The sequence below is a fragment of the Protopterus annectens genome, chromosome 17.part0 (assembly GCF_019279795.1).
Source record: "Protopterus annectens isolate FY-2018-M chromosome 17.part0, PAN1.0, whole genome shotgun sequence".
NCBI classification, from domain to species: Eukaryota; Metazoa; Chordata; order Ceratodontiformes; family Protopteridae; genus Protopterus; species Protopterus annectens.
The window spans coordinates 18,007,681-18,023,074 of record NC_056751.1 but is presented as its reverse complement, the minus strand read 5'-3'; the positions used below and the strand labels follow the sequence as shown (position 1 = coordinate 18,023,074).

Genomic DNA, 15,394 nt, shown 5'->3' with positions numbered 1-15,394 from the left:
CTTTGGTTATTGCTGTTAATGATCCCTTCACTAAGAGGGACTGCGGTGGTGGTGCTGCGGTAGCGTTGTCGCCTCACAGTAAGACGCTGTCCGGTTCGATTCTCAGCTAGCGTCTTCTGCGTGGAGACATGCGTGAATGGTCGTACCTTCGTTGAAGGTTGTGCATCAGAGCTGGCAGCTCGGCACGTAAAAATCTACTGCCAATCATTAGCGGACCGGAGTTCCGCTGTGGCGACCCCTAACTGGGAAAAGCTGAAAGACACAATAACTAAGAGCATTGCTGCTTTTTTCTTTTTTTAAAAAGGTGTCCTTTCTAGACAATTCATTGTAGAGATTTGATCATCATTTCATAATTTTACCAAGCATTTGATCATCATTTCATAATTTTACCAAGCATTTTTGCTTGGCCCACTATTCCAGGAGCAGGCCCTTTTTTTGGTTCCTAGGTGCTTCAGGGGTGTTTGTTCTGATGCTCTGCTTTAGGCATTTATATAGCTGTTGTCTTCCTGAGTAGCTTAATTTTTACTGTCTGGGATTCTTCTCAGCAGTTGCCCACTGCAGAGACATTTCATACCTGACCTAGCAGGAGACAGTGTAAATATCTGCTGTCCATCTGTGTCTAGCCTGACTTTACCTGCTAGAGCAAATAGCCTTTCCTGAAACTTGGGCAAAAATATAATTTTTATATTTTTCTTTGTATCTTTTGTGTGTGCTCTTTCGGTGCATGGGGTAGAACTAAAGAGCACAATGGCTGGGCATGTTTCCTGCCGTGGTTTGTAATGTAACAGTGTGCATATTAATGGGCACATATGACTTAGTACAAAAACTAGAAATCTCAAAAATGTTGCCAAAGTTAGGGATACTGGAAATCTCACCTGTTGCCCACCGCTGAAGTCCTGTTTCATAGAGCATCTTCTCATGTGTTACTTTCCATGATCCCAGCTGTTACTACCAAATGTGTTTTTTTTTTTTTTCTGTAGGAATTTAACCTATGGGATGGTGAACTGCAGTATGTGGATCAGCTACTAGAAGATGATGTACGAAACAACTCTGCCTGGAATCAGCGACACTTTGTGATCGCCAATACTACAGGATACAGCGATCCAAAAGTACTAGACAGAGAAGTCCAGTTAGTACCATTTTATTAGTGTTAAAACAGTGTACTTCAAATTGTTATGACTTTTTCAACATTTTTCTATATATATGTTTTTGCATGTTTGGCTCTTTAAGTGTTTTTCTGTCCTGTCATTTGCATGCTGAACTAATGACTTTAAGATGGGGAGGATACTTTGTTTGCTTTAGACTCTTCATTTTGTACTTGTTTTCATTTTTCTGTCTAGAGTTTTCTGAAATAGTCCAAAGTAGTTTGTCTTATCTGTTTCCTCGTGTGTGTAATAAGGGGTAGCAGGGGATATCCAGTTTTGGATTAGAGAAGCCAGAATAAAAGCTGGAAACGTGAGATGAAGATTTGGAGGTTCTAGGCGCTGGCGCCCATTGTTTCAGTTTCGGGGAATGCTTTGGTAGATGCTTAGCTTTGGAAATACCATTGAGAACAGAACTAAGATAGATGTACAAGTAAAATGACTGAAATGCTTTTCACAAAGTGTTGGTGATGGAAGAACTATAGTGAGCCTATAGTGAGCCTTTGAGGTGATACTAAAGACTATATTGGTCTGGGTTTGATTGCACTGCTGAGCTTAGTCAAAGAGGTAAAGATGTATACAAACATTTGATACAACTCATCCTAATGTAGCATTGGCCTGAAAGTTGATTAACAGTTAAGTTTCTTGTGGAAAAATCACTACTATTTTCAGATCTCACTACTGCCTTTGTAAAATCTTCTCTAAAGTATATTATATTAATGAAAAAAAATAGAGGCCATACCTGCAAAGGGGGACTCGTGTAGGGTACTGCTTTCTTCTTTGTCCAAGGGAATGTAGTACATCACAAGAACCATCTGAAGGAATCTTTACTTGATTCCATTTCCTTGTACCTGTTTGAGAGGATATCTTGGTGTGCTGTTTGCCATAGCAGCTTCTCCTGGACAATAAAGTGATTAGCAACACAGAACTGATCAAGTAAAGTGGATAGAAGAAGGCATGGAACTGTGTAATGTATTAAAAAAAAAAAAAAACACAAGTACAGATTTTTATTTTTTTTAATCCTGGGGGACTACTGTCCTGGGACTGCATTATCTTGTGTGGAGAAAATGTCTGTCTTCTGTAGCATAAACCATAAGCCACATCATTTGTAGAGTATTGAAATCTAGGGGTGGAGGAGTTGTATAACTCATTTAAAAAAAATCAAGAAACAAATAATAATTCAGAATGCCTCATTTAAAATGAAACTGTTCCAGTTGATATTTTCATTACTCATTTTAATGCCTTTGAAAATAGCTAAAGCTGTGCCTGATATGAGAAATGAAAAAGTGTTTAGAAACCCAGATTTGAACAGTTTAAGGGCTGTATTGCATTAAGGTTATTGATAAAGTCAGATTAGTTATATTGAAAGTGAGATTGACAGTTGCAGAGAAGAGAAAGCTAATGCTAAAACTTCATAAACGGTTTGTATGTACATGTTGGCAAACTGCAAAAATTGCAGTACATACCATATGTGTTTATAGGTTCATAAATGAATACATTTTTCCAAGACCACTGAGTTTCATGATAATTCATCCCTTGCCAGTACCTTGCCTGTGGCTGCAATCTCATCTTCAGAGAAGATTGTGAACAGTTATGAAGCATGCCTTATGTATAATAAACTAAGCCTAGGCTAGACCAGGTGTAACATTACTATTAACTATATAAACAAGTCTTAAAGTACAGAAACTGCTTAATTTTCTTATCATATATTATAGGTATAACTATGAACACACATTAGTCTCAAAGACTGAAAGCAGTAGCAACATATTTTTAATTGCATCAAAAATTGGAGGGAGAAATTGTGAATGCAACATATCATTTATAAACTGTAGTCACCCAGCCACGGGGTAGTCCAAAACTTCTTGTAGAAAAACAGTTGTGCAGGCTTTACAATAAACAGACATATGCCAGTGTTAGAGACAAAGGAAGCTATCCCTTACTTAACTACAGATTTAATAACTGTTGCTACAAATAAAACTAAATGTTAATATCCATGAGAACACGCAACACACTTGATTGCTTCCTACACAGAATTGAGGAAAATGTGAATAATCATCTTTAGGCATGTTTAAATGCGAGTATGTGGACATTTTCCTGGCTTATGACAAACGGTAATACTACCACTTTGCAAAGTGCATGTGTGTACGTCTGTTTGGTTTGGGGGGGGGGGTCACATTAGACCCAAACAATTTTAGATTCATCAGTCTTACTTCAGCATTCTGTATGAAATCATGGAGTAAGTCGTAATGGAGCTTATTAAATATTGTGGCATTCTTTGTAGAGGTAACAAGGAGCACTTTATGAAGGACTGACACTATGTGCTACATGCTAAGGAATTTGACAGCATCCAACTGGAGAGTAACTGTCAAATTAACATTAAATGTCAATTAATGTGTAATTCAAGGGGTAAAACACTGATTAGACAACAAAATACAAGTCAAGGTGGAAAGGGTTACCTGTCTGTCCTGAAAAGGGTTACCAGTGGCACTTCATGGGTCCCTGTCCTGGGGCTGCTGCTTTTTGGACTACTTTTCTCAGATGTAAAAGTGAGCAGTGAGCCATGGTTAACACTTCTTGATCACAACTTAATAAAGCACTGATTTACACCCTTCCTGCACAAAATGAAAAAAAAAAAAGCTTTTTTTTCCCCTCTCCCTGTACCTCTGCAGAAGTGCAGTCGGTCCCCACTCCCCACCGCCAAATTTTGTGTATCCATTCTAAGGTTATACAACAGTAGTGGAGGGGAGAAACTTTCCAAAGTGGTGCACAGTGGTCCTGCACAAACAGCAACCCTGCTATCAAATAGAAGCCTTCCTTTAAGGAGAAGGAAACAGACAAATTATGATGGGGTAGTAAGTGCACAATCCACACTGGAATGATGCTAGTGTATATGGTGGTCAGTACTGATCATTATGAAAAGGGTAACATAATTACTTCAGTAAAGGATGAATTTCTGCAAGATGCAATACAAAAATACACACTTGAAAGTAGTAAGGAACCTCATATTTTAATGTCAGTAAATTAAGCATCATGGTTCTTGACATCAGTGATGATATTAAAGGAAAACTCCACCCTAAAACTAAATAAATCTGTTTTTTTTTTCACTGTATCTTTGTTTCCTTACCTATTTTAACACCTCAAAATCGTTCTAGGTGCTTTATTTGTAATTTTAGCCCGTTTTCCACAACATGGCTACAAACGGGGCTTGATTAATGTGATCTTGTTCTTCCTCAACCCTTTCTCTCTCTCCCATAACGCACTTCAAGTCTGCTTTGTATGACTCGTGCTAGACATAAGGATGTAACTGTGAATTCCCATGCCTTTGACATATAATGGGATTTGTGTCACTGTTGTCTCCCGTACCTTCTGAAAAAGGACTGCTTCTTTTCTGTCTCTAATCACCCTTATTTATGTTTGGCTCAGAGCTTGTTTTACACTATACTTAGAAGTTATCCAGCTGCAGCCAGAAAAGTAGCTAAATTCCAGGCCTTTGTTCAGGGTTTTCTTTTGTAGTTCCAAGAGGAATTGACAGTCCCCCCTCCACACTACTGCAGAGGTGTTAAAAAGTAAAGTTGTGTACACTTACCATAAATGTAGATGTTCGAGTGTATTCACTGTTGCAGTCATCACATTTGGGTTATCTGCTTGCATTAGCCCTCAGTCGGCCTGATTTATCAAAGTCTTGGGTCCTTCATCGGTTGCTGTCTCATCTTCCATGATGTCAGGTAGTCAGGGGTATAAAGCATGCAGCCAACGCCATTACATCAGTTTTTCTTGCCCCAGATGTCAGGTGCCCTCATAATGGGAAGCAATTATATACAAGATTACACCTCCAACAAAAAAGCAAATGCACCAAAAAGCTGTAAGCATAGTAAACAAGACTAGAGGTACAGTCAGTAGAAGTCAGGGGGCTGGAGGGAAGGGTAACCAGGACTGCAACAGTGAATACACTCAAACATCTACATTTATGGTAAGTGTACACAACTGTACTATGTTCTTCGCATGTTACTGTTGCAGTCATCACATTTGGGTAGATTCCCAAAGCTATGGATGGGAAGAGGTTATTAGATAGCATTAGGACCAGCTATAAGAAATTGCAAGACTGCAGTGGCCAAGCCAGCTCTGGATTTAGAAAACATTGGCAAGTGGTAATGCTTGGTGAAGTTATGTTCAGAACTCCGGGTAGCAGCTTCTAGGATATCCCTGGTAGGGACACCTCTGAGAAAGGCTGTAGAGGTAGATGCAGCCCTGGTTGAATGTGGTCTTATCCCCTGTGGGGTAGGTTTTCCATGGTGCTTGTAGTAGAAATTAATGCAATGGCCTTCCACTTAGAAATGGTTTGCTTTGAGATGGCCTTTTCCTCTGCCCCTGCAGAAAATGCAACCAGCAGCTGTTCAGATTTCCTGAGAGGTTTAGTCCTGTCCAAGTAAAATCTAAGTTGTCTGTGCACATCCAAGGAGTGCAGTATTCGTTCCCCAGAAGGTTGGCAAATGAACGGACTGATTAGGGGCCACACTGGATACCACCTTGGGCATGAAGGAGGGATTGGTCCTGAGGGACACCCTGTCCGCATGAAATATGATGAAAGGCTCCATTGCCATGAGGGCCTGTAATTCAGACACCCTTCTTGCTGAAGTGATGGCTAGAAGGAAGGCTGTTTTGCAAGAAAGGAATTCCAACTCTGCATTTGCAGCTGGCTCAAAGGAAGGTAGAGTGAGCTTTTCCAATACAAGGTTAAGGTCCTAGGCTAGAGTAGGGGCTCTCCTGGGTGGTCTTAAATTTTTGGCCCCTCTGAGGAATTGATTCAGCAGTGGATGAGAGAAGAGGGGTGGGTCTGTATTGTAATGAGCTGAAATGGCTGAGACATGAATTTTAATGGAGGAAAAAGAAATGCCCCTGTGAAGCATCTCAGTTAAGTATTGAAGAATCTGAGGTAAATTAGGTGCTGCTATGCCCCATCCCCTGAGTTTGGCTCCAGGAACAGAATCTTTTCCATTTTTCAGCATAGGATTTTCTAGTACTAGGCTTCCTTGCATCCAGAATGACATCCATCACTTGCTTACTGAGGGATGGCAATGGAGAGATCAGGTAATTAGCCAGGCTGCCAGGTTCAGGGTTTGAAGTTGTGGGTGCAGAATCTGTCCCTCCTGCTTGGGACAGCAGGGTAGGGGTCTGAGGCAGGTGCCATGGTGCCAGCAGTGACACACTGCACAAGAGGGTCTGGTGCAATCAGTATTGTCCTTGTTCTGTCCTGTTTGATCTTTAGTAGTACCTTGAAGAGGAGAAGCAGAGGGGGAAAGGCATAAACTGATAGGTTTTTCCAGGTGAAGGACAGGGTATCCACTTTCCAAGCTTGTTTGTGGGGACTCCTTGTGCAGAATTTGTCCAATTGGTAGTTCTGGGGGGGAAGCAAACAGGTCTATCTCTGGGCTCCCCCATTTGATTCTCAACATGGTGAATATCTTTGGTTCCAGATGTTCATCGTGTTTCACTGTTGCAGTCATGACTGTAGGGTTCTCCCCTGCTGGCAGGCAGCCCCCGGTTGGCCAGAATCCCAAAGTCTGGGTCCGGCGTCGGCTATTCAACTCTGCTCCCTGACGTCAGAGCGCCAGGAGTATAAAGTTGACAGCCGACGCCACCTTCTCCAGTCTTTCTTGCCGTGAAGTGATAGCAGTTCGCAAGTGCCGGTCGGTTGACTCCTGATGAATATTTCTACGTACTTCGGTCCGAAGACTTTCTTCTCCACTCAAAGCTAAGTACCCCGTTGGGGAAATTTTTTTCTTGCTCCACTCCGATGTCAGAAAAAGTTAATAATTGTATTTCATGTGGGAAGCAAATACCTCATAAGGATTTTCATTCTTACTGTATTCCTTGCTTGGGCCCTGACCACGACTTAGCTAGTTGTCGGTTTTGTGCTAGATTCAATCAACGTACAGTTAAGCGAAGGTACGATTTTGCCTTTCATTACTTCGGTAGATGCTTTAACTACAAAATGTCGTCCGATACGCTTCCATCTACCGGAGTTCACAAGCGTCGCAGGGATAAAGACAGACCTCCGAGGTCCAAATCTGATGATAGTGCACATGTGGAGACAGCTTCAGGTTCGGCCGTCATCAGTGAGGTGCTTTTGCAGCCCCTGTCATCGGCCATTTCAGAACCGACGGCCGAAACGGACTCTCATGAGGAGCCAACCAGGCCTTTAAATATCTCTGTTGCAGGACCTTCGGACAACGCTCCTTCGGATGGGTCCGGAGCCGCTGTGCAGGTACCGGCTTCCGAAGGGGTTTTCAGGCCTACTCAGCTTCAAGTAAAGGCAAAGCCAAAGGCAAAGACTCTTTCTAAATCAAAGACTTCAACACAGGCCTCTTCTGAACTGGCTCCCAAGTCACAGAAACAGTTACTCAAGATGGCGGAGGATTTACTTACAATGATTAGGGGTTCTCATCCCCCTCCAGACAAAAGGCCAAGGCAGGATGTTTATTATGATTCCTCTGATCAGGCTTCTGTTTCCTCAGTTTCTTCTTCTGATCAGGAATATTCTTTTCCTCCTTATGAGGATTCTGATGCGGAAGAATCCATTCCTTCAGCTTCTCCTCCTGAGGATTTTTCTTTTGGGGAAACTCTGCATGAAATGAGGGAACATTTTCACTGGGAGGGACAGGAATATTCAGAATCCAAGAAAAGACTGAGGGATTTTCTTCTTCTACCCCAACATAGACCCCTGGCTATTCCTCCTGTTTTGGATATTGTGGATGATGCTTTTTCAGAGGCTAATTTAACCCCTGATTCTTTTCCTCCTGCTCCTGTTAAGCCTGATAGGTACTACAGGGTTCCTGATTCCCATCAGTTTTTATACAAGAATCCTACTGCTGACCCTGAAACCATTTCTCAGGGTCCCAAGGGTGTTAAGGCCGCTACTGCCAAAAATCCTATTCCTACTGAAAAGGATTCTCGAGCCTTGGAAAGATGGGGCAAAAAGGTGTACACTTCTGCTACTTTGTCCATTAGGGCTTTAAACTGTCAGTTTCATATGCTTAAATATCAGCAATTTCTCTTGTCTGTCTTAAAACAGAAATTTACTTCCATTTCTGCCTGTGCAGAGGATAAGGAATTACATGACTTATTGCATGCCACTGAACAAGTTGGGAAGCATGTTTTACACTGTGGATTTGATGCCTTAGAGGCTTCTTGTAGGGCTGCGGCCTCTGGCACAGTCATTAGAAGACATGCATGGCTAAAGGAACAAAATTTACCTGAACAAGTAAAGGCTAAATTATTGGATGCTCCTGTTCAGCATAATGTTTTGTTTGGATCTAAAACTGAAGAGGTGATTAAAAAGATGGAGGATAAGGCGAAATCCACGCAAACAGTTAAAGATTTCTTACAAGTACAGCCTCCTAGATTTAGCAGGAATTGGCCATCAAAAAACTGGTCCTTTCCCTCTTCAGACAGGCCTCAAAGGCGTAGATATAGACGCTCCAGAGGGAGGCCTCAAACACAAGCTGCTTATAGACCAAGGCAATGGAATGCTTCTACCCCTAGGGGAGGAGAGGACAGGCCACAGTCTCAAAGGAAACAAACTCAATGACTCCCTCTGTTGGGCTGCAGGAACGTCTTGCCTGGAAGCCCCTCTCGGAGGAAAACTCTCTCTTTTTTTTACCAAAATTGGACTCAAATAACCCAGGACAAATGGGTTTTGGATGTGATTTTAAGAGGTTACAAATTCCATTTTCATACTTTGCCAAGGCCAAGCGGATGGCCAGACCTTCCAAAACATCAATGGATGGAGGCCTTAAACCAGGTGGAGGCTCTTTTGGCTATGAATGCCATAGAACTGGTACCTCTTTCAGAGATGGGAAAAGGGTTTTACTCAAGGCTCTTTCTAGTCCCAAGAAAGCAAAATTCATGGAGGCCCATTCTGGATCTGTCGGTCTTGAACACCTTTCTAGAGATTCCAAAATTCAAGATGCTTACTCTACAGCAGTTACTTCCAATGCTGTCCAAAGATGCATGGATGGTGACTTTGGATTTAAAGGAGGCATATTTACACATTCCCATCAGGCAGGATCGCAGAAAATACCTCAGGTTCAAGGCCGGATCGAGGCACTTTCAATTCTCTGCGCTGCCCTTTGGATTGTCTACTGCACCCAGGGTCTTCACCAAATGCCTGGCTCCAGTAGTAGCTTACTGCAGACTCAAGGGAATTCAAATTTACCCTTATCTGGACGATTGTCTAATTCAGGCAGACAGCAAGGATGTCTTACTCCAGCATCTAGACTTTGTACAAAACCTCCTCAAATTCCTGGGATTTTCTGTAAACATAAAAAAGTCAAATTTGACACAATCACAACAGATAACTTTTCTGGGTGCTCTTCTAAACACTACAACCCAGATGGCATTTCTGACATCCGAAAAACAATTACAGCTGGCATCAACTTTCAAAACCTTGGCAACTCTAACCCATCTATCTGCAAGGAAATTCCTGCAGGCTTTGGGTTACATGGCCTCCTGCATCCTTCTCATACCATATGCAAGACTACACATGAGGAAAATGCAGTGGTACCTAAAAAGTGTATGGTCTCAGCATTACCACAGTTTGGACATACTGATTCTTGTCCTTCCTTGCCTTCAAAAGGAATTTCTTTGGTGGTCCAGAGCATGTGCTCTAAACAAAGGGAAGCCTTTCCGTCTACTTCCTGCCTCTCAGATTCTAACCACGGATGCCTCGGATTATGCTTGGGGAGCCCATTTTCAGGGCAAATGTCTGCAGGGCCTTTGGACAAAGGATCAGAAGCACCTGCATATCAACTTAAAGGAAATGTTAGCCGTTCAGAAAGCTCTGTTGGCCTTCAGGAATCTCATACAACCAGGACAACTACTAATACGGACAGACAACACCTCAGTTATGTGGTACATAAACAAGCAAGGGGGATCTCATTCCTACCCCCTTTGCAGACTAGCCATGGATTTATGGAACACAGCTCTAGCTTGCAATCTGGATCTTCAAGCTCAGTTTCTACTAGGGAAACAAAACTTACTGGCAGACAGTTTGAGCAGAAACCTTTCGGATCCACATGAGTGGATGCTGGACACCAAAATATTCAGGATGATAACAGCAGTATGGGGATGTCCTCACATAGATCTCTTTGCATCCCATCTAAATCATCAGCTGCAGATTTTTTGCACCAGGACATTCCATAACGAGGCTTGGAAAGTGGATGCCCTGTCATTCAGTTGGAGGAACCTCTCGGGATATGCCTTTCGCCTCTGCCTCTTCTTCCTCGAGTTTTATTGAAGGTAAAACAGGACAAACCCAAGATGATAATCTTGTTGGCTCCGAATTGGCCTCGGCAGTTTTGGTATCCAACTCTAATAAACCTATGCCTGGAGCCCCCTTGGATTTTACCTCTGTCTCCGAACCTTCTGTCCCAACATCAGGGTCAGGTTCTACACTCTCATGTCAGAACTCTCAGCCTGGCGGCCTGGTTAATCCAGGGCCTTTGATTTCTTCTTTCCTACCCAAGCAGGTTATGGATGTCATTTTAGAAGCCAGACGTCATAGCACTAGGAAATCTTATGCAGGAAAATGGAAAAGATTTTGTTCCTGGATGCAGGCTCAGGATTCTGATCCTCTTCTTCCTAACATTACTTTAATTCTACTTTACTTGACGGATCTCTTACATAAGGGTCTCTCTCTCTCTTCCATTAAGATCCATGCTTCTGCTATTTCTGCTCATTATAATTCAGACCCTCCCATCTTTTCCCACCAGCTCATGAGACAGTTCCTCAGAGGAGCTAAGAACTTAAGACCTCCTAGATCTCCTCCTATTCCTGCTTGGGATCTCAATTATGTTTTGGAAAAACTAACCTTGCCTCCTTTTGAGCCTGCCGCTTCTGCTGACATCAAGTTTTTATCTTGGAAGACAGCTATCCTATTGGCACTAACCTCTGCCAGGAGAGTTTGAGTTACAAGCTCTTATGGCGGTGGAACCTTATATTATTTTTCATCAAGACAGGGTATCTTTGAGGACTAATCCGACTTTCATGCCTAAGGTGGTTTCCAAAGTGGCTTTAAATCAAACTATCCACTTGCCAGCCTTTTTCTCCACTCCTCAAAATAATGGGGAAAGGATCTTACATTCCTTGGATGTACATCGACAGCTAAGTTTTTACCTGAACAGAACCAAGGACATCAGAAAATCAGAACAATTGTTTCTTATGCTTCAAGTTCCCAAAGTAAAGCCATTTCTAAACAAACCATTTCTAAATGGATTGCTCATGGAATCGGATTTTGTTATTCACACCATGGAATGCAAATCTCAGGGAGCATACGGACTCATTCCACCAGAGCTCCTGCCACTTCTGCAGCCTTCCTCAGGGGAGTTCCTACCAAGGACATTTTGGAAGCTGCAACTTGGTGTTCAGTGCATACTTTCTCTAAGCACTACAATTTGCCTCTCTACTCTAAGTCTAGGGCAGGCTTTGCCTCTGCAGTCTTGCAGGGCCTTTTAGCCGCCCCTCCTTCTTTATGACCATCTCCCTTTCTTTCAGCTTTGGGATTCTACCCTACAGTCATGACTGCAACAGTGAAACACGATGAACATAGTACAGTTGTGTACACCTACCATAAATGTAGATGTTCGAGTGTCTTCACTGTTGCAGTATGGGTTTCCCTCCCTCCTGTCCCTTCTTATTTTTACTTTTGTGTGGTTCCTTTTTTCACCATTCTTCTGAGGTGTATTTGCAAAGGTTTTGGGACCATTTTCATTTTGGGACTCCTGACATCTGGGGCAAGAAAAACTGGAGAAGATGGCTTCTGCTGTCAGCTTTATACTCCTGGTGCTCTGACGTCAGGGAGAAGAGTTGAACAGCTGACGCTGGACCCAGACTTTGGGATTCTGGCCGACCGAGGGCTGCCTGCCGGCAGGGGAGAACCCTACAGTCATGACTGCAACAGTGAAGGCACTCGAACATCTACATTTATGGTAGGTGTACACAACTGTACTTTTCCACTCTCCACTCATGTGGGTCCATGCGATTTCTGCTTAGGTCGTCTGTCAGTGTATTTAGCTTTCCTGGCAGGAATTGAGCCTGTAGGTGCACTTGGTAGCTCAAGGCTATGTTCCACAGAGCTATGGCTAGTCTCCAGAGAGGGTATGAGTGGGTTCCCCCCTGCTTGTTTATGTACCACATAACAGTCGTGTTGTCCATCTTTACCAATAATTGTCCTGGAAGAATGTAGTCCTTGAAAGCTGTCAGAGCATTCTGTACAGCTAACATTTCTTTTTGATTGATATGCAGGTGCATTTGACTTGGGTTCCATTTGCCCTGAATGCACTGCCCTGCCAAGTGAGGCCCCCATGCATAGTCTGATGTGTCTATTGTTAGGGTTTGGGCAGCAGGGGGTAGAGTGAATGACAGTCCCTTGTTCTGGTGGCAGGTGTCTGCCCACCAAAGAACTCCATCTGTAGACAAGGTATGATAGGAATCATTGATTCTAGATCTTGAGAATGTTGACACCATAGGCTTTTTAGATACCAATGTAGTTTCCTCATATGCAGTCTTGCATATGGAATTAGAATGCAAGAGGCCATGAACCCCAGGGCTTGCAGTATTTTCCTTGCAGATAGCTGGGTCTTTCTGGCCAGTAGTTTGAAGTAAGCTGTCAAATGAACTTTTTCTCTGACGTGAGGTAGGCCATCTGGGAAGTTGAATTCAGGCTTGCTCCTAGGAATACAATTTGTTGACAGGGTATAAGATGTGATTTCTTTTCGTTTATGGTGTACCCCAGAGAGGTTAGCAATTTCTTTACAAATGCCAGATGATTTAATAGTATGTCCTGGCTTTCTGTCTGAATTAGACAATCGTCCAGGTATGGGTATATTTGAATATTTCTTTGCCTGCAAAATGCAATGACTGGAGCTAGGCACTTTGTGAATACACTGGACACAATAGATAAGCCAAAGGGTAGTGCAGAGAACTGATAGTGCATGTAGCCTGCTCTGAAGCCATAGGTATCTTCTGCAAGATTCCCTTATTGGGATATGCAGGTAGGCTTCTTTTAAATCCAGTGTTGCCAACCAGGCATCTTTGCCTAGCATGGGAAGCAGCTGATGAAGAGTTAGCATCTTGAATTTTGGGATTACCAAAAATGTGTTTAGGATAGACAACTCCTGGCATCCTATTGTGGACCTGTCTTTTCTGGGTAGTAGGAAAAATCTTGAGTAGAAACTTGCCCCCATTCGTCTTCTGGGACAGGTTGAATAGCCCTGATGCTTAAAAGAGAGAGAACTTGCTTTTGAGCCTCTGCCCACTGATTTGGGGGTAGGTCTGGCCAACCGTTTGGGGTTGGTAAGACATGGAAGTGGAATCTGTATCCTTGGAAACTATATTTAAAACCCATTTGTCCTGGGTAATGAGTTCCCAATTTTTTGCATGCAGGGCAATCTTTCCCCCTAAAGGAACAGTCAGTTGAGCAGGGCTTGGAAGGTTTAAAGTTAAGTCACTGAGGCAATTTACCATAGAGGGGAGTCTTACTACTCCCTGCTTTGGAAGTTGGAGCCCCCCACTGCTTAGGCCTGTAAGTACCTTGGGACTGAAGCCTGGGTATTCTGCTGGTTCTGGGTTTGGACTGAGAAGGCCTGGAAGAGGCAGGAAAGGATCAATTCTTAGAGGGCCAATGCCTACTAAGTCTGGGAGGCTGTACTTGCAGGAAATCTTTAACAGTTTGCATAGATTTAGCTTTTTCCTCCATCTTTTTAAGTACTTCTTCTGCTTTGTTGCCAAACAAGCAGTCTTGGTTTAAGGGAGCATCCAATAATTTAGCTTTAACATGATCTGGCAAAGATTGCGCCTTAAGCCAAGCATGCCTTCTAAGTACAGACCCGGTGACAGCAGCCCTGCAAGATGCTTCTAATGAATCAAAACCACATTGCCAAGTATGTTTTCCAACTTGTTCAGCAGAGTGCATTAAATCCTGTAATTCTTTATTTTCAGCACAATCAGGAATCAACATCATTTTCTGTTTAAGCAATCCAATAATATGCTGCTGATACTTTAACGTATGAAACTGGCAGTTTAAGGCCCTAATGGCCAAAGTTGCAGAAGTGTATACCTTCTTGCACCATCTATCCAGCACCCTGGAATCTCTATCAGAGGGGGTAGGATTTTTGGCAGTAGTAGCCTTTCCCTGTGAAATGGTCTCAGGATCTGCAGTAGGATTTTTAAAGAGGAACTTCTGAGAGTCAGGTACCATGTAATACCTATCAGGTTTTCTGGGAGCAGGAGGTAAAGTGTCAGGGGCCAGACTAGATTCCGAGAAAGCATCATCTGCAATGTCCAGTACATAGGGATAGCTAAAGGCCTGTGTTGAGGCAGGAGTAAGAATTCCCCAAGCCTCTTTTTGGAGTCAGAGTAATCCTGGCTTTACCAGCAGAAATGCTCCGTAAGAGTATGCAAGGTTTCGCTAAAAGAGAAATCCTCTGGAGGGGAAGCAGTGGGAATGGAGTCCTCTGCATCAGAATTCTCATAGGTAGATAAAGGCAAATCCTGGTCATCAGTGAAAACTGAAATTTCAGAATCCTGATCAGAAGAATCAGAATGAAAATCAGTCCTAGGTCTCTTAGAGGGGGAAGGGTGGCTTCCCCTGATTAGAGTAACAAGGTCTTCAGCCATTCTTATTTATTTTTTGGGCATAGGGGCCTGACCATGTGGTCTGGGCATCTGTTTTCTAGGCATGGATCAAATTTTAGGCCTTGAAGAAGTAGATGGCGTCAGTTTGATATGCAAGTCAGTAGGCCTGAATGCACCCTCAGAAGCCGGTGCCTGCATAGCGGCTCCGGACCCATCCAAGGTAGAGACATCCGCAAGTTCCACAGTCGAAGAAGCATCTTGCGGCATGCCGGACTCTGAATGGGTCTCACTAGAGGCCTGCGAATCTGAAGTAGCGTGGGTATCGGGGGCTGCGAAAGCTCCTCAATGAGTACCGGCGATCTGGTGACTAGCTTAGGGGAAGCGTCATCTGCAGGTTTGGACCTATGCGGTCTGTCTCTGTCTTTATCTTTGCGCTTTTTCAGAAAGTCCGTAGTAGGGTGACTTACCTAAGCCATTTCTGGATAATTGAACGAGCACCAAAATATTTGGAAGTGTAAATGAACAGACGAATAGTGCGAGGTTTGAATAAGGCACAAAACTGACAGCGAGGAATATCGTGGTCTAAGCCCAAGCAAGGAATGCAGTACGAATGAAAATCT

General features: G+C 43.1%; 1 protein-coding gene across 2 annotated transcripts in view; it reads left to right on the top strand.

The window, feature by feature from the left end:
- The window catches only part of FNTA (farnesyltransferase, CAAX box, alpha), a 761,420-nt gene that overhangs the window by 460,596 nt on the left and 285,430 nt on the right, over positions 1-15,394 (top strand). For both annotated transcript variants that reach the window (XM_044059429.1, XM_044059428.1), the window contains exon 6: positions 981-1,129. In XM_044059429.1, the coding sequence (XP_043915364.1) occupies positions 981-1,129 (149 nt within the window). The remainder of the gene's footprint in view (positions 1-980; positions 1,130-15,394) is intronic.